The 22,377-nt window shown below is 39.0% G+C and overlaps 1 protein-coding gene across 1 annotated transcript; it reads right to left on the bottom strand.

Annotated features, from left to right (window-relative positions):
* Window positions 1-1,173: 1,173 nt before the first annotated feature.
* On the bottom strand, window positions 1,174-6,626 carry tob1b (transducer of ERBB2, 1b). Its single transcript, XM_048170331.1, has 2 exons — window positions 6,431-6,626; window positions 1,174-3,269 (listed from the first exon to the last, which is right to left on the bottom strand). Exon 2 carries the CDS (start codon window positions 3,159-3,161, stop codon window positions 2,175-2,177), a length of 987 nt encoding a protein of 328 aa, XP_048026288.1. The 5' UTR covers window positions 3,162-3,269; window positions 6,431-6,626; the 3' UTR covers window positions 1,174-2,174.
* Between the last annotated feature and the right edge of the window lie 15,751 nt (window positions 6,627-22,377).

Below are 22,377 nucleotides of genomic sequence, written 5' to 3'. Positions count from 1 at the left end.
TTGCTACCAAAATAATTCCCACTGCCAAAACATACTTGAGATAAGCAGATGGTGCTGTATCTGCGTCCACGCTGGCTCAAACTGCAGTATTAAAAATAAACAAGAGCACATTGTGAAGGCCATGATCTCAGCTCTTCAGCTGCGAAAACAAACTGGCCATTTGAAGCTTAATTGTTGAGCTACACTAGTACGTCCACAACAGCAATAATCTCTCACGGCGGGAGGCGGAACGCAATAAGAGGAAACACGAGAGATTTGTTTTCAACCTTTACCACATTTGGGACACGAGGTCTAACACGGTCAGCTTTTCACCTGAAAGTCAGGCTTGTACGAGGAAATGCCATCCGATCGTTAGTTTTAGTTATGACATAAATAACGAGACAGTGAATCAGTGAAAGCACTTATTAATCTTTTAAAGGTCACCTGCGCCGCGCCTCGCTGAAAGCAGACACGTTCACGCACTGCGATGTTTGGAATGTATAGAAACACAATTCAGCTGTCTGATAGCAAATATTCTGCATTTGGGCTCATCATTCGCTCCGGTCCGTGTTAATCTGACGTTAATGTACCAGCATTAAAGAATAAGGAAGGAGGAAGATGATTTTCAGAAATCAGGTGATCTAATATGAGCATATTTTTGAGAATTGTACATGTTCTTCCTCATTAGAAGCCATTTTGGGATTCAGATTTGGGAATCGTTTTCACCTGTGAGTGTCTTATTGAATCTTATCAATTTCTGATCAAAGAGACAAAGACCTGACTGTACACTCTTTTGGGTTGAAAATTGACAAACAGCGGTTTGGTTAGTTTTATTTAACCCAGATATTGTTTAAAAATGACTGTCTGGTTTAAAATGAACCCGAATATGTTGAAAATTTAAAATCTGATTACTAGAGGCAACAATAATAATCAAAAGGTGAACATTTATTAATATGCAATGTTTCATTTTTATTCATTAAACTTAATAAATGTTCATTTCCAACCTATTTTGAGTTCATTTTAAGCAATAAATATAGTAATTTATAAACAATAGTTGAGTTAAATGAAACTGGGTTTGTCTATTTTCAACCCAACTTGGATTGTTTTTAACCCAGTGTTTTTTTATAAACTCAAACATCATTCAAAATTCTTGCTTATAAACATATGGATGGAAAAATAAAAGAACAGCAGTCATTTATTCTTGCCTAAATTGTCTTTTATTGAAAAAGGCCAGGGTGCAAATGTCAAATAAAAAAAGAAAAAACAAAAGTAAGACAAGCATATTTCAAGCATTTTAATACAAACTTAATATAAACTATTTCAGTCCCTCTTGACATGTAAGACACTGACTCAAAATACTTTGTTATACCATATTTTTTATCAAGTATTGCACAATGTAGGTACAAAATTAATATATACGATTACATTGTCCATAATATAGCAAAAATCTGTTTAACTCTTAACAGAAAATACAACTCTTTTTGTTTCAAAAAAGCAAATATTCCTACACTGAAATCCCAACACTAAGGAATATTCTGTACACAATCTTTAGAATTTGATCTATTTTTTTTTTTTTAAAGATGAATTTCTTTAACAATTTAAAAAAAGAAACAAAAACAAAAAAACAAAACAAAATATATTATAACATAAAGCTTCTGCAGCCATCACAGATCACTGGAGTAGTAAAAAGATATAAATGCAATACCATGTTGTAGAAACAATATATATACTCTGATATTTTACAAACTCTGTACTCAATTAAATTATACAATTAGAAAAAAGACCACGTAACCCCAGATATATATATATGCATTAGTGCCAATTTCTTAAAAATCAGCCCAACTTTAAAATACTGTAAGAGGCCAGAATGTTTTTTTTTTTTCCCTAATGTTTTAGAGTATTTTTCTTCCAAAAGGTAGTAAAAAAATGTTTTTTTTGCTTTATTGGCAAAAAAGGAAAAGAAAACATTGACGCGTGTTGACCAAGCTGTGTGTGAGAGTGTGTGTGTGTGTGTGAGAGCTTCTCAGTACGAACTCAAGGGGGCAGAGAAAGAGATTAGGGAGAAATAAAATAAAATAAAAATAAACACCCTTGGGCACATGCGCTTATCGGTGACTAATAGGGATCTTCATTTTCCACAGTCGAACTTGTGTGCGTCTTTGCCTTCGGTTTTCCTTTCTCCAACAATCATTCCATTAGTTAGCCATGACCGGCTGGAATTGCTGGTTTGAATACTGCATGTTGCTGAGGCTGAAGTTTAAGCCGTCCATCAGGGACTTGTCGTTGATGCTCCCGTACGCCGCGAACACGTCGAAGGCATTGCTGTACGGCAGAGGGCTGAGGGCGTTCTCGCTCGCGAACATCGCGCCGGCGCTCCCTTGGCCCTGGAGGTTGGGGAACACAAACTCCTTGGCGTTGGGAGACAAGGCTGAAGCTGCTTTCTGCTGCTGCTGCTGCTGCGGACTTCCGAGGCCGAAACCGTAGAGCGAATGCATGGAGTTGGAGATGGCTTTCTGCTTGAGCAGGCTGTTGACATTCAGGCCCAGGTTGGTGGGAGAGCTGCGCGCGACTTTGCCGCCGTTGCGGCCGCTGTTCTTCATCTTGGTGGAGCCGAACTTGGTGGCGGCGAAGGAGGCCGTGGTGAAGGTTAAAGGCTGAGCGGAGCGTGGCATGAAGGATGGGCTGACGGCCGCTGACTGGCCGAACGGCGGCGGCGACGGAGAACTGGACTCGGAGGAGACGCCCACGGGGTCGGTGATTGGCATGAAGACCTGAGCCTCCGGGTTAAAACTGTTCCTGATCTCCTTGTCCAGCTCCGAGCCGTTCTCGCCATTATCGTCCACGTATAGCACCTTGACCGCTCCCTTCTCGCCGATCTGGTAGGACACCTCGAAGGGGTCGATCCAAACGCTGAGGTCCTGAGGCAAGTTATTGCGGACGTCCTCGATGTCCAGCCCGCTTTCTTTGGCTGCTTCCTCCACGACCGGGTCCACCTTCTCGCCCACGTGTATGCACCTGAACCCGGATCCTTTGTATGGCTTGTCGGGGTACCAGTGTCCTTCGTACTTCTTCTTCAGCTGCCTCTCCAGCTCCTCGCCGAAGATGTTGACTCGTCGCCGTGGGAGTTTGTTGTACAGGTACGAGATGATGAAGTTCAGCGCTACTTGGATTTCAAGCTGCATAGCTGTGCCGTCTTCAGTCGAGTGCTGCAAAAACCTCCGAGGCAGTAGTGATCGGTGCTGGTGGACGAGGAAACGCTTGCAGTTCCACAGGAAAATCTTCTCACGCTCCTTGAAGGGGAAAGAGAGGCAAGGTGTTCAACCGTGAAGACTAATAAACCATGACCTATCCAATCACAGCCTACATAAACAACGGATACAGATAGAGTGCCAACTGTTCATTAAAAGGCACAAATGCATTGCATAAATCACAAGTAAAATGGTTTGGAGCAATAAAAACTGGTTTGAATTCATTTCATCTAGTGTGTTTTGCATATCATAGGCCTTTGGCATTCAGAACCCAGAAACAGAGGGGGAAAAGAGACAGACAATGCAATATCTCGGTTAGATTTACAATGTTAGCTCATATTTCGCTCTTAACAGGATAATTCACCCAAAAAAAATGTTAATTCTGTCATCATTTACTCCCCATCAAGTTGTTACAAACCTGTATAAATGTCTTTGTACAGTTGAACACGAAGGAAGATATTTGGAAGAATGTTTGTAACCAAACAGATCTCATGGGTGGGGTCAATGGGTGAGTAAATGACAGTTTTCATCTTTGGGTGAACTATCCCTTTAATAGTCTGATTCATTCAGGGACAAAGCAGAAGTGAGTCATTCATTGGAACGATTCATTCAAAATTCATTCCATAACGAAACTGGCTGTTTAGAACTATTTTCGTTGGCAAAACAGACGTGTCTAAAATGTAAGACACTTTATAGCCTGTTACCTTATTGTTTATTGAATTGTTGTATAAAATCAATATCACATTTGCAAACGTGCTGATATTCGGGAAAACCGAATATTTTGCTCATGTGATATTGAAAATGAACAAAATATTTATGCAACACATCTTGGTTTTTGGAAGCATTTGATTAATTCAAGTCTCCATTAATTTCCACCCCTGGTGATGGCGGGATTGCGCCCCTTTTGTCGCAAGGTCCTGACAGCGTTGGTTTTCCTGCGGAATTGGGCTACTTTAACATTGTTGCTGCGAGTTGTTTTTCCATGTTCACGGGTTGAAGCAACCCCAAATAACACGATATTTAGCCCCTGCAATGTGAATTTTATCAGGGGAACCCACCAAAAATGTGGATTTTACCCCTTTGGAATGAGATTTTTTTAATCGGGGGACCCACCCTGAAATGCGAATGGGCTAGTTTTGAGTAGCAATTGGGCGGGTTTTGTTGTGAAAATCTGGCAACCCTGGGTCCTGAAACAGGTGAAACATAGCTACTGTTCATTGGCCAGGGGTTTTCGAACTGGAAAAGTTTAGAGAGAAATGTGTAAACAAATACGATTAAATAAGAAAATTCATAAAAATTAAAAATTTAATTTAGGTGCCATTTTTTGCCACAAGCCCCATCATTTTTGAGTTAAACTACAACTTTAATGCAATGACACTGGGATACAACGATATTTAACCCACAGCGAATGACTAGATACTTACATTAAACGACCGTGTTTTTCAGTTATCAAAAATATTATTCCAGTTAGGCTGCATCAAGTTTGTTCTTCAGGCGTTTTTATTTTTTTAATTTCCGTTAATTTCCGCCCCTGGTGCTGGTGGGGGGCAGGGCTGTTGCGCCTCTTCTGTCCCGAACAGGGTTGCCAGGTTTTCACACGGTAAAAATCACATTCAGGGGATGGGTAAAATTCATGTTTTTTGGCATTCCAGGGGCTAAATACGTTATTTGGGGTCACGTCAACCCGCGGACATGAAAAACAACCCGCGGCAACAGTGTTAGCCCAATTCCACAGGAAAACCGCAGACTTGGTGTTGTGCTGAATTTCGACCCCCTGCCAAATTATTACCCCCCTAGTATTGGTTTAGGAGTAGGTGTGGGGGAGGGGTTAGGATTAGGGGTGGGGTTGAGATTAGGCAATCAGGTAGCGACTTCAATGAGGGGCAGGGGGTCGAAATTCAGCACAACACTTGGCAACACTGATCCTGAAACAGGTGAAGCATAGCAAAGGCCTTTACTGATCATAGGCGAGGGGGTTTCACACTGGAAAAGTTTAGAGGAAAATATGTAAACAAATATGCATTAAAGACATAAACTTGATTTAAATAAGTACAGTACTATAGTGAGTAGGAGTGAACTATTTTCACATTTATTTGACATTTTTCACAGTATAAATCGAGTTACAAATAAAGCTGCCTTTAAATGGTTTCATCGCACGAGGATCACGTTTGGGGGTTCGTGGCATCTAAAGGATTGAAAACCCCTGGATTGAAGGGAGATTACATAACACGGATTCTCTTCCCTGCTTTATTCCGTCAACTGTTGCGTAAAACGCCTTTATGTGAATATAGGGCGTTTGAACAATGCGACACACTGAGGCGACATTGCGCAACAGATCGGCGATCGGATTTCCCGAGGATCGCGACCAATAGTGTGTCGCCCTGCACGGGGTGTGTGTTGTGCAAATTTACTAGGCTATAATGCATAAATAATTATAATAAAAGGCACATATTCGAGAACACAACCAGGAGATTTGATATTCAGAGGTTGCGACACGAAACATATACGTAAAATGGTGCGTTTTTCTCGCGTAATTCTGACAAAAACAGATGGCAAACCTAGTGAGCGTTCGACTGAAATGAGACACGGCCATGATTATCATCAAATATGGATGGGAATATTGTTGAAATGACTACAAACGCGTATAACTCATATAATCGCTTTGGAAATGCACCATAAGCCTCCAGCAAAATAAATGACGAACCAAAACGTGGACTGAAATGAACTTTGACACTGTAAATGTTTTGGGATTCATGAAGCACACACTGGAGAGAGGCGAGCTCACATGATTGCACGGTTTTACAAACGAATACATGATAAAAACCAACCATTTATCAAGCACATCCAGATCTCCATTCAAGCACACGACCAGAATCGCGTCTTAAAGAGACAGCGCAGTCAAAAATAAATGTTATAGCATTCCTGATTTTGCAATTTCTTTCTTTTCTTGGAGCACAAATTGATGATTTTAAGGGACTGACAGCCTTGACTATTCATCCTTTCATACACTACAAGTGAATGGTAACCGATCGAGGCTGTCATTCTGCCTATAACGCCTCCTTTTGTGTTCAAACCGAACAATAAACATCATTTTTGAGTTAAACTACAACTTTAATGCAGCGACACTGTGATACAACGATATATTTATTTATTTAACCCACAGCGAACGACACATTACGAATGAAAACTCGCTAGATACTTACATTAAACGACCGTGTTTCTCTCCGTTTGTTCTTCCGCGTCAGTTATTGAAAAGATTATTCCAGTTCGGCTGCATCAAGTTAGTTCTTCAGGTAATTGCGTTATTTTTATTTTTTATTTTTTTTGGAGTCTGTCGTCTGGCAATCCGACTCCCCACTGCCTGGGAGTTTTTACAACTCTGCCCTTTAAACTCCTGACTGGATCTCCTTTATAGCACTCCTCCGCCACGGACATGTTGGGGGCGGTGATGCGGTTTTCAGAGGTCAAAACCCCAGCGACGATTACGATTGGACGAACGCGCCTTCGTCATGTGTTTGCCTCCGAATTCTTAGTGCGGATTGGCTTTGCTCTAACGTCAATAATCAAAGGGACCCGCCCATCGACCAATAAGCGTAAAGTGAATTTATGGCTGGCGTTCCTAGTTATGTATTAAGTTTCTTCCTCCCACACGTAGATTTAAACACAATAATATACTGCCTACCTTATTATGCAAATGTGCTTTATCGAGACACCTCATGATATCGCTGCAGTTTTCATGTGACATGATCATTAAGTCAGATTAAAGGTTCTGAATAATGATTCTCGTTAATAATTTGGACATTTTAAGGTATGGGTTAAATAAATAGGCTACATTACGTGCAAATCACAAGGACAGAGCGGAGTGACTCTGGGCCACTGAGGTGTAATCTGCCCTTGTGTGTTTCGCGTGAAAAAATACTCCAATGCTATTGGCTGGCTGTGCTTTCGTCGTCATGTATGCAAATACACTACTCCTTTCTGTATTTACAAAGTGTATACCAACACATAAGTTGTTTTTTACTAGAAATTCAGTCATATATATATATATATATATATATATATATATATATATATAAATATACACTACCAGTCAAAAGTTTGGAAACATTACTATTTTTAATCTCTTATGCTCATTAAGGCTGCATTTATTTCATAATAAATACAGAAAAAACAATAATATTGTGAAATATTATTACAATTTAAAATTATGGTTTTCTATTTTAATATACTTTAAAATATAAAGTATTTCTGTGATCAAACCTGAATTTTCAGCATCATTACTCCATTCTTCAGTGTCACATGATCCTTCAGAAATCATATGATGATTTATCAATGTTGGAAACAGTTGTGCTGCTTAATATTCATAACCTGTGATACTTTTTTCAGGATTCTTTGATGAATAAAAGGTTAAAAAGAACAGAATTTATTCAAAATATAAATCTTTTCTAACAATATAAATCTTTACTATCACTTTTTATCAATTTAACACAACGGTAGTGTATATTGTTACAAAAGATTTTTATTTTAAATAAATGCTGATATTTTTTTTTTTTTTACTTTTTATTCATCAATGAATCCTGAAAAAAGTATCACAGGTTATAAAATAATATTAAGCAGCACAACTGTTTCCAACATTGATAATTAATTATCATATTAGAATGATTTCTGAAGGATCATGTGACACTGAAGACTGGAGTAATGATGCTGAAAATTCAGCTTTGATCACAGGATTAAATTATATTTTAAAGTATATTAAAATAGAAAAGCATAATTTTAAATTATAAAAATATTTCACAATATTATTGTTTTTTCTGTATTTATTATGAAATAAATGCAGCCTTAATGAGCATAAGAGACTTTGTTCAAAAACGTTGTATGTTCCCAAACTTTTGACTGGTAGTGTATATGATTTTTTGTTATATGGTATGTATCTATTATCTTTATATATAGATAATATATAGTCTTTTTTGAAGTACTACTCATATACCTTGTTGTGACTTTTTAAGTAATATGCATAATTCATTGCTTTTGAAGAATATATCTATGTGACCAAACTTGCATAAAGTCATTTATTAGGCCAAGTCTGGTACTAACAGAGTATAAATCCAAACCCAGTTATATTCATCATCTGTGCTACATATATTGTAACATGATACAGCCGTGTTGTGTTGCTTTTTCTATAGTATCAGGAATAGTATGTTGATCTCATGTTTCATTCGTCGGGTAAGCCAAGCTCCCATACACAAGGGGTTTAAGGTTTTTGTCGTCATGAATTGTTATAAGCCCTGCACACAACAAGCTTTGCCATTACACACTTCAGAGATATTTAGCTTAAGATGTTTGGGAAATGATCCCAGGCTCACAAAATGAATTCTGAGATTATTCTGTTTTCTAAGCAGAAATGAAGGCAGTCCCATCTATTCTCTTACTCCGGTGTTTGTCTAAGCAACATTTTCTTATTGGCCTAATTACTCCGAGTGAGAGGAACATGCTAATGACTGCAGAATTCTAAACTGGGTAGTCAGGATAAGCTAATTTGCTTAGCAGGGATATTGTGAACGTTCAAAGTTCAGAGAAAGGCAGAGTGGGCGGAGAAACGACAGACTCAGCCAATCACAAGCCTGCTTATTACAACCTTCTTCAGTTGTAGTGAGTGAGTGCTGCTGATAAGGTGTTACTGAAATGTGACCTGACGGCTTTTCTCTGAGCTTGTTGTGGAATCAGAAACACTGTATGTCACTTAGGAACACAAACACTGTCATTTGAGCCACAATTATTATAGTTTAAGGAAGACTTTCCTTATCCAACATCAATATTTAGTTTCAGTGTATTATTAGAATGTTTAATGGTAAGCAATTAAAGGGACAGTTCACCCAAAAAATAATATTCTGTGATCATTTACTCTCTCTCATGTCATTCCAAACTGCAACAATTATGTTTTGCCTCAGTATTTTTGTCTCGATTAGGAGTTCAAATATCTAAACATTATTAAAGGAGACCTTTAATGCCTCTTTCACAAGATGTAATATCAGTCTCTGGTGTCTCCAGAATGTGTCTGTGAAGTTTCAGCTCAAAATCCCCCACAGATCATTTATTATAGCTTGTCAAATTTGCCTCTATTTGGGTTTGTCTCTTTAAATGCAAATGAGCTCCCCTTTCCAGAAGAGGGCGGAGCTTTAACAGCTCAACAACAACAAAGCTGGAGAATCTCACGCAGCCAAAATGACGAAAGTGTTCAGCCTTACATTGTTCAAACCGGAGTCGACACTGATGGAGAGACTCAGGAAGAAGTTACAACTTTTAGACGTTTCTGAATGGTTAGTGGATAAATTGATGTAGTTGCTGTGGAGTTGATTCAACTCATCCACTAGCATGTGCCGTCATGTTCATCTTTTGTGTTGAATTGACCCTCGTTTGTGAAGCAGTCCGGCGTAAAATGACGGCATGACAACAACACTCGACTACAACAACTCTTCCTCTTCTCTAAAGCAGCCCAACATGGCCCCGCCCCCTTTGTTGTGTGTTTTCGGGGGCGGGGTTTATGTAAATTTTAGGGTTTGTGATGTCACTAACCCAGGAAGAAGCTCGTTGTAGTCCCTACCAGCCGTTTAAAAAGTGATTTCTGTAAAAGAAAATATCTCCTTTGCATTGAACTTTGAGCGTCGTAACTTTGCAGATGATGTTTATTCTCAAACAGCAACATTACACACTAACTACAGTTAAAAAAGTGAAATCATAATCTTTAATGTTTTGCAGGGAATGACTTTCTTTCTTCTGTGAAACACAAAAGAAAGTATTTTTGAGTTCTTTTGTCTGTACAATGAAAGTCAATGTTTACCAAAACTGTTCTTTTCTGTTCCATAGAAGAAAGAAAGTAATCAGTTATCATTTATTCTTTACCTTTACCTGTATAAATCTTTATAGTAGAAAGACTTTTGGTCGATGACATAAAAATGACACACTTTCATTACCTATGATGTGGAAGCCGTCGCATAGCAACAATAAACACTTGAACACAAAACAAACTCTGCTCCTCCCGGATGGTGATGATGTCACTGGCTCACGCCCTTGTCTTTCTTCATGACGCACTGAATTATTTCAGGAATGAAAAAAGAAAAGAAAGAGCATAAAGAAAGAGCGGTCGTTCTGCATTCCAGCCTCAGACATGCTCGTCTGTTTACAAATGCTTCTGTCACTAGAGCACAATGAGCAGAATGAACATGTTCCAGTGAGCCTGACGTGATTCAGACAGGTAGAGAAGCTGCTGGAAATATTGATGACTCATCTTGCACTGAACTGTGTATATATATGTGTGTGTGCATTACTAAGTAATTATTTACTGTAATTTAATTACTTTTCTCTTGAAAAAGTAGAGTAAGGAATTATTCTTAATTTTTCTGCAATTTAATTAGTTATTTCTGATGTAGTTGCATTATATGGTATAAACTATAGAACAATTCTATAAAAAAACAATAGTGGATTTAACATCAAAATTTAATGTCTAATGATAAAATGTATGTTTTTATTGTAACCTTCTCCCTTGAGATGCTTCATTCAGTTCAAGAATAATATATATATATATATATATATATATATTATTTATTTGAAAGAATTAAAAGAGCAGTTTCATGTCTGTCCTTATATTGTTCAACTGGTCGAGGTCAATATGGGATTTAGAAAGTAATTAAAAGTAGAGAGCGTAAATAGTACAGTAATCTAATTATATTGTTGAAGATTTAATTTGTTGCTCTTCATTAATCTTTTTTTTAAGTAACTTACCCAACACAATATATATATATATATATATATATATATATATATATATATATATATATATATATATATATATATATATATACACTCACCAAGGCTGTATTTATTTGATCAAAAATACAGTAAATTGTGAAATATTATTACAATGTAAATCAGCTGTTTTCTATGTAAATATATAGTAAAGTGTAATTTATTCTGTGATCAAAGCTGAATTTTCAGCATCATTACTCCAGTCTTCAGTGTCACATGATCCTTTAGAAATCATTCAGATATGATGATTTGATGCTCAATTATTGTCAGTTATAACTGTTGCTTAGTTATTAATAAAGATTCTAATACATGCATTTTATTCAGAATTTTTTGACAGAAAGTTCAAAAGAACAGCATTATTTGAAACAGAAATCTTTTGAAATATTATAAATGTCTTTACTTTTATAATGGTCTTGCAGAGTATGTTATGTTTTTTTATTATTATTATTTTTTGTGGTGAGGGCTTTATGGTCTACAGTATATAATAATAATAATTGTATTTTTTATTTGTATGTGCTATGCATTGAAATAAAGTTAATTTTCGCACAAAAAAAGGAAAAACATCTACACAGGTAAAAGTTCTTCAGGCAAATTCTCATGAGGTTATTAAACAGTACAAAGTTCACAGTACAAATCATACATGTACAGTCTGTCTATAATCTGTACCATCTGTGTTTCAACTGCTTTAGATGAGCGACGCTCTCAGATACTAGCGGCTAATGGCTCATACGACAGACAATGAACACATTAAACTGCCAGTGATCAGAGGGAAGTTTGCTGGTCCAGCTGAATGTTTATTAACGTTAGCACTTGATGCCTCCTGGAGCACGCAATCTATATTTCTATGGAGCCGAGCTTTTTAACATCCCATATTTCCCTCATTTCTCCTGGTGTGAATGATTCTCTGCAGGTGTGATGAGAAGAACTTCAGAGAGAGAGAGGGAGGGAGGGGGAAAGGCCGTGTTGAAAGCACAAACAGCACTGACTGTCACGTATTCATTATTGTGGTTTTTATAGAGAATAATTTAATGGAGGCTGTTGCATAACCTGCGGCACATCGCACAAATATAACACACCATCCCATTATTTCTCTTAAAGCATTTTTAAAGCATTTTCTGTTGTGAAAACTCTTTATGTTTAATAATCCATCTAACATAAAATTAACCTGTCATGGAAAGTTACTGTCAAATGTTTGTTGTGTTTTGTTGTCTCACATTTAAAACTGCATGATAGAGTTATTAACTAAAACTAAAGACATGAAAACAAAATTAACAAATTAAATAAAAAAAAAATAAAAATAAAAAAAGTTTATTTCAGCTAGTTGCTAAAACAACATTTCTCATTTTCATTTAGTTTAACTTGATGTACAACCCGAATTCCGGAAATGTTGGGATGTCTTTTAAATATAAAATGAAAACTAAAAGACATTCAGCCAATATTTTATTCATAAAAGAACATAGATAACATAACAAATGTTTAAACGGAGAAATTTATTCTTCCAGAAACCACTGTTGGTAAACACAATCCGCCGTGCCATCTGCAGATGCCAACTATCATGCAAAAAGGAAGCCATATGTGAACATGGTCCAGAAGTGCTGTTGGGTCCTGTGGGCCGACTTTCAAATCACATGAGCCAATATTTTATTCACAATAGAACATAGATAACATAACAAATGTTTAAACTGAGAAATTTTACAATTTTATGCACAAAATGAGCTCATTTCAAATTTGATGCCTGCTACAGGTCTCAAAATAGTTGGGACGGGGGCATGTTTACCATGGTGTAGCATCTCCTCTTCTTTTCAAAACAGTTTGAAGATGTCTGGGCATCAAGGTTATGAGTTTCTGGAGTTTTGGTGTTGGAATTTGGTCCCATTCTTGCCTGATATAGGTTTCTAGCTGCTGAAGAGTTTGTGGTCGTCTTTGACGTATTTTTCTCTATAGGTGAAAGATCTGGACTGCAGGCAGGTCAATTCAGCACCCGGACTCTTCTACGACGAAGCCATGCTGTTGTAATAGCTGCAGTTAAATACACAAGGCCTTTCCTGAAATAGACGTCGTCTGGAGGGGAGCATATCTTGCTCTAAAACCTTTATATACCTTTCAGCATTCATAGTCCCTTCCAAAACATGCAAGCTGCCCATACCGTATGCACTTATGCACCCCCATACCATCAGAGATGCAGGCTTTTGAACTGAACGCTGATAACATGATGGAAGGTCTCTCTCCTGTTTAGTCCAGAGGACACGGCATCTGTGATTTCCAACAAGAATGTCCAATTTGGACTCGTCTGACCATAGAACACTTTGAAACAGTCCATTTTAGATGAGCCTTGGCCCACAGGACACGACGACGCTTCTGGACCATGTTCACATACGGCTTCCTTTTTGCATGATAGAGCTTTAGTTGGCATCTGCAGATGGCACAGCGGATTGTGTTTACCGACAGTGGTTTAGTTGGCATCTGCAGATGGCACGGTGGATTGTGTTTACCGACAGTGGTTTCTGGAAGTATAAATTTCTCTGTTTAAACAGTTGTTATGTTATCTATGTTCTATTGTGAATAAAATATTGGCTCATGTGATTTGAAAGTCTTTAAGTTTTCATTTTATTCAAATTTAAAAAACGTCCTAACATTTCTGGAATTCGAGTTGTACTAAAATAATTAAAACTGAAATTAAAGTAATAAAAACTATATAGACATATTTTAAAAAAAAAAATAAAAAAAAAAAAACCCACAACAAAATTACTAAACTAAAATTAAAATGAAATGGGACAATAAAAAACAAAAACGAATTAAAACTATTAATAAAAAAGTATATTAGTATCATATTAAAATATCACTGACGCACGATTTCCTCTATAACATTCCTAAAATGACGACACCCAAGAAAAAAACTTAATTTGGACTCTTTATACAGCATTTTTGGCCTTATTATTTTTTGGGGATTATTTCATAAAATAAGCTCTGCGACTAACAAAAGTTTATGATTCTTCACAAATGAACACAATTTTATTCATTTTGAAGACAATCGGCAGAAGTAAAAAGCTGATCACATGACTTCAAAGCTTCAACTCTTTCAGTCTTTATTTAAAAACATTTTTCCTGAAAGTTTGAGTTAGTTTATAGTTTGTAAGCGAGTAGATTAATTTATCTGTTAAGCATGACATTTAATGTCCCGACATCCTCTGTATTTCCATTTAGACACTTGTTAGCAACCGCCTTTTTCAAGACAAGTAAAAGCTCATGTCGTAGAATAAAACATGAACATATCTTGAGCTTGTGTTTACCATGGACCTTATTTCAGACATTTAACCAATAACCTCAGGACGATGGAACTGGAAGTGTTCAAGTCAGCATGAAAGTGAATAAGTTGCACTAGTCTTTGCTCTGGGAAATCAAGTCCCCATACTGATTCATACTTGTTCAACATGAAAGTATATGTTCTGTTGAAGCAGATCTTCATTTGTTCAGCAGTGCGCTGATGTTGACACATCTGAATATCTGTGAGGTCAGTGCGGTCTGACCTGTGTGCCGGGTCAGTCCTGTAGCTCATATCATGTCTTGCCAACAGTTTCACTAGTGATAAGAGGTTAACGTCCTCCACATTAATGACCCAAACACCAAGCAGAGCCTTAACAAGAATCTCCAGAAATGGAGTGAACTCGCTTCAGCAGTATCCTTATCTGAATCTTGAGTTGTGGTGGTGTGGCCAGAGCTGGATCCTCCCTAAACTGAAAACATTGTTCATGATCTAAAACAGCCTGATGCCAAAGGAGAACATGTTTAAGTTTTAGTGATGAACTATTTTAAGGTCTAAACTCTTCAAAAATAAAGGTTCTTTAATGGAATGTGCAGTATGAAGAACCTTTAACATCCATGGAAACCTTTCATTCCACATACAGTGCAAAAAGGTTCTTTAGATGCTTCACACTTCCCAAAAAAAAAAAAAAAAAAAAAATGGTTCCAAAAGTTTCCAAAAAAGGTTCTTCTATGACATCACTGCGAAAACCCACTTTTGGAACCTTTATTTTTAAGAAGGTATGGTTCTTAAAATTATCTGAAAATGCATCTATTCTGGATATTTAATTTGATTTTAAAAAATCTCATTATCAGCACAATTGAGTGAAAAGATTTCATAATGTAATGCTTCACAAGTAACATTAACAGAGAATAATAAACACTGTAACATATATTGTGCATTGTTAATTAATATTATAGTTAATGCATTAACTAACGTTAAAATAAATGTAATTTTACAGGTAATGGTCTGTATTTTTTACTAAATTGTCCTGTTTTGTCATTATACAATGAAATACCTGTTGTTTTACAGATATTTGCTGTAATTTAAATTTCCACTATTAAATTTACATAGAATTGCTTGTTTTACATAACATTTTTGTTTTTTAAAAGGAAATTTTCTGTATTTTTTAACAGAATAATGTGCAATTTTAAAAAATACAGATTAATATTTTAGGGTTTTTTTTTTCTGTAAAAAGAGAAAAAAGGAAATGAATGTATAACTACAGAAATCTGCAGTCATTCAACATGTTTTTCTTACTATTTAAGATAAGGTGTTATTTTTTTTATTTTTTTTGAGGTTTAATAATAGCATTTGTATACATACACTATAAATGATTGTGATTTTAATGGTAAAAGACTGCAAAAAATGCTAAATGTTAATTTGTTAACAGAAAGTTTCCATACTATATATGATGAATAACTGTAATAGATTATATTTAATGTAATTTTACAGTAAAATACTGTTAAATATACAGTTTTTGGAAGTGAAAAACATATGTTAGTACTTCATTAGGTTGGTAACATTAACATTATACTGTATCAGTTAATGAAATAGTTTATTTTACTGTTTACTGTTACTGTTTTTTTACTGTTATTTTTTTTTTACTGTTATTTTAACTTAAATCTAAATCAACCACAGCTGCCTTTTTTTTTTTTTACAGTGATTTTAGAGGTGACTGTATTCTAACAATTAATGTATGTTTAAAGTAAATGATTTTATGGCATTATAAGGAGATTTTGTGTAGAATTACAGTAATAAACAGTCATTATAGGATAAGAAATTACTGTTTTTTTAATAGTTTTTGTTTTTGTTTGTTTGTTTGTTTTCTGACAGTATTTTTCTGTTTTTAAACAGACATTTTCTGGTGGGACCTTGTGGTAAAGTTTTACCCAAATGTGTTTATTTTACTATACTGACCTAGAAATTGACCAAGTTTCATTGTTTTAAATTTTCAAAATTTCTAAATCTTTCTGTTTAATTTCCGTTTTGAATTTGAGTCCCAGATTTTGGGGTTCAGCTGTATGTTGTCAGCATAGGAGAACTAGAACCAAAACGCTGAACTCTTTAAAATCTCAGATGAATCAACTCAAGAATCGATATATTTAATAAGAAGAGGCTTCTAAGCACCTTTATTTTTACAGAGTTCTGCTGGAATATCAGCTCCATGAGCTTCTTTGACACTTTGATGGTTGTTTTGTGCATCAAAGAGTTTCCTTTTATTCCTCTATTGTAAGTGTGCTGATTATGTGTGTGTGTGTGTGTGTGTGTGTGTGTGTGTGTGTGTGTGTGTGTGTGTGTGTGTGTGTGTGTGTGTACTTGAGGTGGACAGTCTAATTACAGCCTCTTCACTGAGGAAAATGTCAGTGAGATTTATGAAATGTAAAGAGTGTTTCAGGGAGCATCATCATCTTGCCCTTTTTGTTTTTGTCCTCAAATTCAATTACAGCTTCTTTTGTTGCAGCCTGTCTTTATGAAGTTGTTATTTCAGCTCTCAGGGGGACAGAAACCATCACACTGACCCTTTACTGTTTTCTTCTTCACTCATTTGTCATTCTAAAGCTCAGTAACTGTTCAGTTTTGCACTCAGCACTTAATCTTGGGTTAACATCATTTTTTTAGTCCCAGGTTAGTTAGTTTTGGGTAAATTCAGGGATGTGTCCTGATCGTGCATGGTTTAGATGCATGCATGAATGTACAGGACCTCTCAATAAAATCATAAGCTATAGTATCTGAAATCTGATATGAAGTGTGTGTTGTCTGTAGAGATGAGCTCAGCTAAGAATGTTGCAGGATGGCGTTAAATGCTTCAGAGTCGGTGTGAAAAGCCATTCATCAGTGATTCCACAGATTGAACTCAAGAAGGAATCACTTTAAGCCTTTCCTCTTCTTCATACTTGCCTTTCTTCATGGGAACCCTGTGTTTAGTTTGAGCCCAGAGTAAACATGGCTTGTGCAAACATATAGACGGACTTCTCTTCTTCTCATGAACCATCATCCAAACCAGTAGTGAATGTTTTTTCAGGCATCCAAAGCAATCCAAAAAGACTTGTTTCGTTGCTAAAAATAGAAGTATTTAGCAGAAACTATATGTGAATATGTGTGCGTGTGAAATGGAGAGAGAGCGAGTGTTGCCAACGTTTCAGGGAAACACATGTCAGTTGTCTATATAAGCCCATCTGTTTTGAAAACAGCTCTTATGTCGAGCAGGGAAGGAGAGAATATGAATATTTCATCTCTCCCGAAAGAAGGAGAAAACAAACAAAGGCAACCTTCGAAGATCGAGTCATGTCTGTCCGGAGTCTCTGGACAAATTCACAAATCTCGTCTGCCTGTTCTCATTCTGTATATAAAAGAACTGCTCTGTTTTCTCAGTTTTCCAGCATATTAATAAATGATTACATGTCATCAGTGTTCAATTCCTCTGCAGTTCAGCACAGAACCAATCCACCCTTCAATAAAGTAAACAATATTAGGGTGAACACAGCTGGAGCACAGAATGAAAAACATTTATATGTTTTTACAACTTTCAAAAAGATTTTTACTTTCCCTGCCACAAAAAAAGTAAAAAAGTTCTTGTTTTCATTGTTTTGACCCACCTTGTATTGTATAAATTAAATATGGATTAATCCTTATTAAAGCTACAAAAGTTACTCAGTCAAGAGCGGTGAGTGACTAACATTAAAGGGTTAGTTCAGCCAAAAGAGAAAATCCTGTCATTAATTACTCACCCTCATGTCATTCCAAACCTGTAAGACTTTCATCTTCAGAACATAAAGTAAGATATTTTTTTATGAAGTCTGAGAGCTTTTCTGCCCCTGTCTAAGTAACTACCACTTAAAAAGCCTCAGAAAGGGAGTAAAGACATCATTAAAGTAATCCATGTGACTCCAGTGGTTTACACTCAAAAAAATCTTGGGTTATTTTTTAAGTCCTGGGTTGAGTCTTTTGGGTCATTTTATTGGGTTACGTTTCCAGTGTTTGGGTCGTTTTTGTGTTACCCAGCTAGTGGCTCAGACGTAACAACCCGGTGTGTGGGTCGTTTTCGTGTTACCCAGCTAGTGGCTCAGACGTAACAAACCGGTGTTTGGGTCGTTTTCGTGTTACCCAGCTAGTGGCTCAGACGTAACAACCAGGTGTTTTGGTCATTTTCGTGTTACCCAGCTAGTGGCTCAGACGTAACAACCCGGTGTTTGGGTCGTTTTCGTGTTACCCAGCTAGTGGCTCAGACGTAACAAACCGGTGTTTGGGTCGTTTTCGTGTTACCCAGCTAGTGGCTCAGACGTAACAAACCGGTGTTTGGGTCGTTTTCGTGTTACCCAGCTAGAGGCTCAGACGTAACAACCAGGTGTTTGGGTCGTTTTCGTGTTACCCAGCTAGTGGCTCAGACGTAACAACCCGGTGTTTGGGTCGTTTTCGTGTTACCCAGCTAGTGGCTCAGACGTAACAAACCGGTGTTTGGGTCGTTTTCGTGTTACCCAGCTAGTGGCTCAGACGTAACAACCAGGTGTTTGGGTCGTTTTCGTGTTACCCAGCTAGTGGCTCAGACGTAACAACCTGGTGTTTGGGTCGTTTTCGTGTTACCCAGCTAGTGGCTCAGACGTAACAATCCGGTGTTTGGGTCGTTTTCGTGTTACCCAGCTAGTGGCTCAGACGTAACAACCAGGTGTTTGGGTCGTTTTCGTGTTACCAAGCTAGTGGCTCAGACGTAACAATCCGGTGTTTGGGTCGTTTTCATATTACCCAGCTAGTGGCTCAGACGTAACAATCCGGTGTTTGGGTCGTGTTCGTGTTACCCAGCTAGTGGCTCAGACGTAACAATCCGGTGTTTGGGTCGTTTTCGTGTTACCCAGCTAGTGGCTCAGACGTAACAACCCGGTGTTTGGGTCGTTTTCGTGTTACCCAGCTAGTGGCTCAGACGTAACAATCCGGTGTTTGGGTCGTTTTCGTGTTACCCAGCTCCTGGCTCAGACGTAACAACCCGGTGTTTGGGTCGTTTTCGTGTTACCCAGCTCCTGAGTCAGACGTAACAACCTGGTGTTTGGGTCGTTTTCGTGTTACCCAGCTCCTGGCTCAGACGTAACAACTCGGCGTTTGGGTCGTTTTTGTGTTACCCAGCTCCTGAGTCAGACGTAACAACCCGGTGTTTGGGTCGTTTTCGTGTTACCCAGCTAGTGGCTCAGACGTAACAATCCGGTGTTTGGGTCGTTTTCGTGTTACCCAGCTAGTGGCTCAGACGTAACAACCCGGTGTTTGGGTCATTTTCGTGTTACCCAGCTAGTGGCTCAGACATAACAATCCGGTGTTTGGGTCGTTTTCGTGTTACCCAGCTCCTGGCTCAGACGTAACAACCCGGTGTTTGGGTCGTTTTCGTGTTACCCAGCTCCTGAGTCAGACGTAACAACCTGGTGTTTGGGTCGTTTTCGTGTTACCCAGCTCCTGAGTCAGACGTAACAAACTGGTGTTTGGGTCGTTTTCGTGTTACCCAGCTAGTGGCTCAGACGTAACAATCCGGTGTTTGGGTCGTTTTCGTGTTACCCAGCTCCTGGCTCAGACGTAACAACCGGTGTTTGGGTCGTTTTCGTGTTACCCAGCTCCTGAGTCAGACGTAACAACCCGGTGTTTGGGTCGTGTTCGTGTTACCCAGCTAGTGGCTCAGACGTAACAACCGGTGTTTGGGTCGTTTTCGTGTTACCCAGCTAGTGGCTCAGACGTAACAACCGGTGTTTGGGTCGTTTTCGTGTTACCCAGCTAGTGGCTCAGACGTAACAACCCGGTGTTTGGGTCGTTTTCGTGTTACCCAGCTAGTGGCTCAGACGTAACAATCCGGTGTTTGGGTCGTTTTCGTGTTACCCAGCTAGTGGCTCAGACGTAACAACCAGGTGTTTGGGTCGTTTTCGTGTTACCCAGCTAGTGGCTCAGACGTAACAATCCGGTGTTTGGGTCGTTTTCGTATTACCCAGCTAGTGGCTCAGACGTAACAATCCGGTGTTTGGGTCGTGTTCGTGTTACCCAGCTAGTGGCTCAGACGTAACAATCCGGTGTTTGGGTCGTTTTCGTGTTACCCAGCTAGTGGCTCAGACGTAACAACCCGGTGTTTGGGTCGTTTTCGTGTTACCCAGCTAGTGGCTCAGACGTAACAATCCGGTGTTTGGGTCGTTTTCGTGTTACCCAGCTCCTGGCTCAGACGTAACAACCCGGTGTTTGGGTCGTTTTCGTGTTACCCAGCTCCTGAGTCAGACGTAACAACCTGGTGTTTGGGTCGTTTTCGTGTTACCCAGCTCCTGGCTCAGACGTAACAACTCGGCGTTTGGGTTTTTTGTTTTACCCAGCTCCTGAGTCAGACGTAACAACCCGGTGTTTGGGTCGTTTTCGTGTTACCCAGCTAGTGGCTCAGACGTAACAATCCGGTGTTTGGGTCGTTTTCGTGTTACCCAGCTAGTGGCTCAGACGTAACAACCCGGTGTTTGGGTCGTTTTCGTGTTACCCAGCTAGTGGCTCAGACATAACAACCCGGTGTTTGGGTCGTTTTCGTGTTACCCAGCTCCTGGCTCAGACGTAACAACCCGGTGTTTGGGTCGTTTTCGTGTTACCCAGCTCCTGAGTCAGACGTAACAACCTGGTGTTTGGGTCGTTTTCGTGTTACCCAGCTCCTGGCTCAGACGTAACAACTCGGTGTTTGGGTCGTTTTCGTGTTACCCAGCTCCTGAGTCAGACGTAACAACCGGTGTTTGGGTCGTTTTCGTGTTACCCAGCTAGTGGCTCAGACGTAACAATCCGGTGTTTGGGTCGTTTTCGTGTTACCCAGCTCCTGGCTCAGACGTAACAACCCGGTGTTTGGGTCGTTTTCGTGTTACCCAGCTCCTGAGTCAGACGTAACAACCTGGTGTTTGGGTCGTTTTCGTGTTACCCAGCTCCTGGCTCAGACGTAACAACTCGGCGTTTGGGTCGTTTTTGTGTTACCCAGCTCCTGAGTCAGACGTAACAACCCGGTGTTTGGGTCGTTTTCGTGTTACCCAGCTAGTGGCTCAGACATAACAATCCGGTGTTTGGGTCGTTTTCGTGTTACCCAGCTCCTGAGTCAGACGTAACAACCTGGTGTTTGGGTCGTTTTCGTGTTACCCAGCTCCTGGCTCAGACGTAACAACTCGGTGTTTGGGTCATTTTCGTGTTACCCAGCTCCTGAGTCAGACGTAACAAACCGGTGTTTGGGTCGTTTTCGTGTTACCCAGCTAGTGGCTCAGACATAACAATCCGGTGTTTGGGTCGTTTTCGTGTTACCCAGCTAGTGGCTCAGACGTAACAATCCGGTGTTTGGGTCGTTTTCGTGTTACCCAGCTAGTGGCTCAGACGTAACAACCCGGTGTTTGGGTCGTTTTCGTGTTACCCAGCTAGTGGCTCAGACATAACAATCCGGTGTTTGGGTCGTTTTCGTGTTACCCAGCTCCTGGCTCAGACGTAACAACTCGGTGTTTGGATCGTTTTTGTGTTACCCAGCTCCTGAGTCAGACGTAACAACCTGGTGTTTGGGTTGTTTTCGTGTTACCCAGCTAGTGGCACAGACATAACAACCAGGTGTTTGGGTCGTTTTCGTGTTACCCAGCTAGTGGCACAGACATAACAACCAGGTGTTTGGGTCGTTTTCGTGTTACCCAGCTCCTGGGTCAGACGTAACAACTCGGTGTTTGGGTCGTTTTTGTGTTACCCAGCTCCTGAGTCAGACGTAACAACCTGGTGTTTGGGTCGTTTTCGTGTTACCCAGCTAGTGGCACAGACATAACAACCAGGTGTTTGGGTCGTTTTCGTGTTACCAGCTCCTGGCTCAGACGTAACAACCTGGTGTTTGGGTCGTTTTCGTGTTACCCAGCTCCTGAGTCAGACGTAACAAACCGGTGTTTGGGTCGTTTTCGTGTTACCCAGCTAGTGGCTCAGACGTAACAATCCGGTGTTTGGGTCGTTTTCGTGTTACCCAGCTAGTGGCTCAGACGTAACAACCCGGTGTTTGGGTCGTTTTCGTGTTACCCAGCTAGTGGCTCAGACATAACA

Source organism: Megalobrama amblycephala, linkage group LG20 (assembly GCF_018812025.1).
Source record: "Megalobrama amblycephala isolate DHTTF-2021 linkage group LG20, ASM1881202v1, whole genome shotgun sequence".
Taxonomy (NCBI): Eukaryota; Metazoa; Chordata; class Actinopteri; order Cypriniformes; family Xenocyprididae; genus Megalobrama; species Megalobrama amblycephala.
The sequence above is the reverse complement of the archived record's forward strand: the minus strand, read 5'-3'. Positions and strand labels throughout refer to the sequence as shown.

Bases quoted from the DNA above. Each gene is read 5' to 3' on its own strand.
- tob1b (XM_048170331.1), bottom strand. From the start codon at position 3,161: ATGCAGCTTGAAATCCAAGTAGCGCTGAACTTCATCATCTCGTACCTG.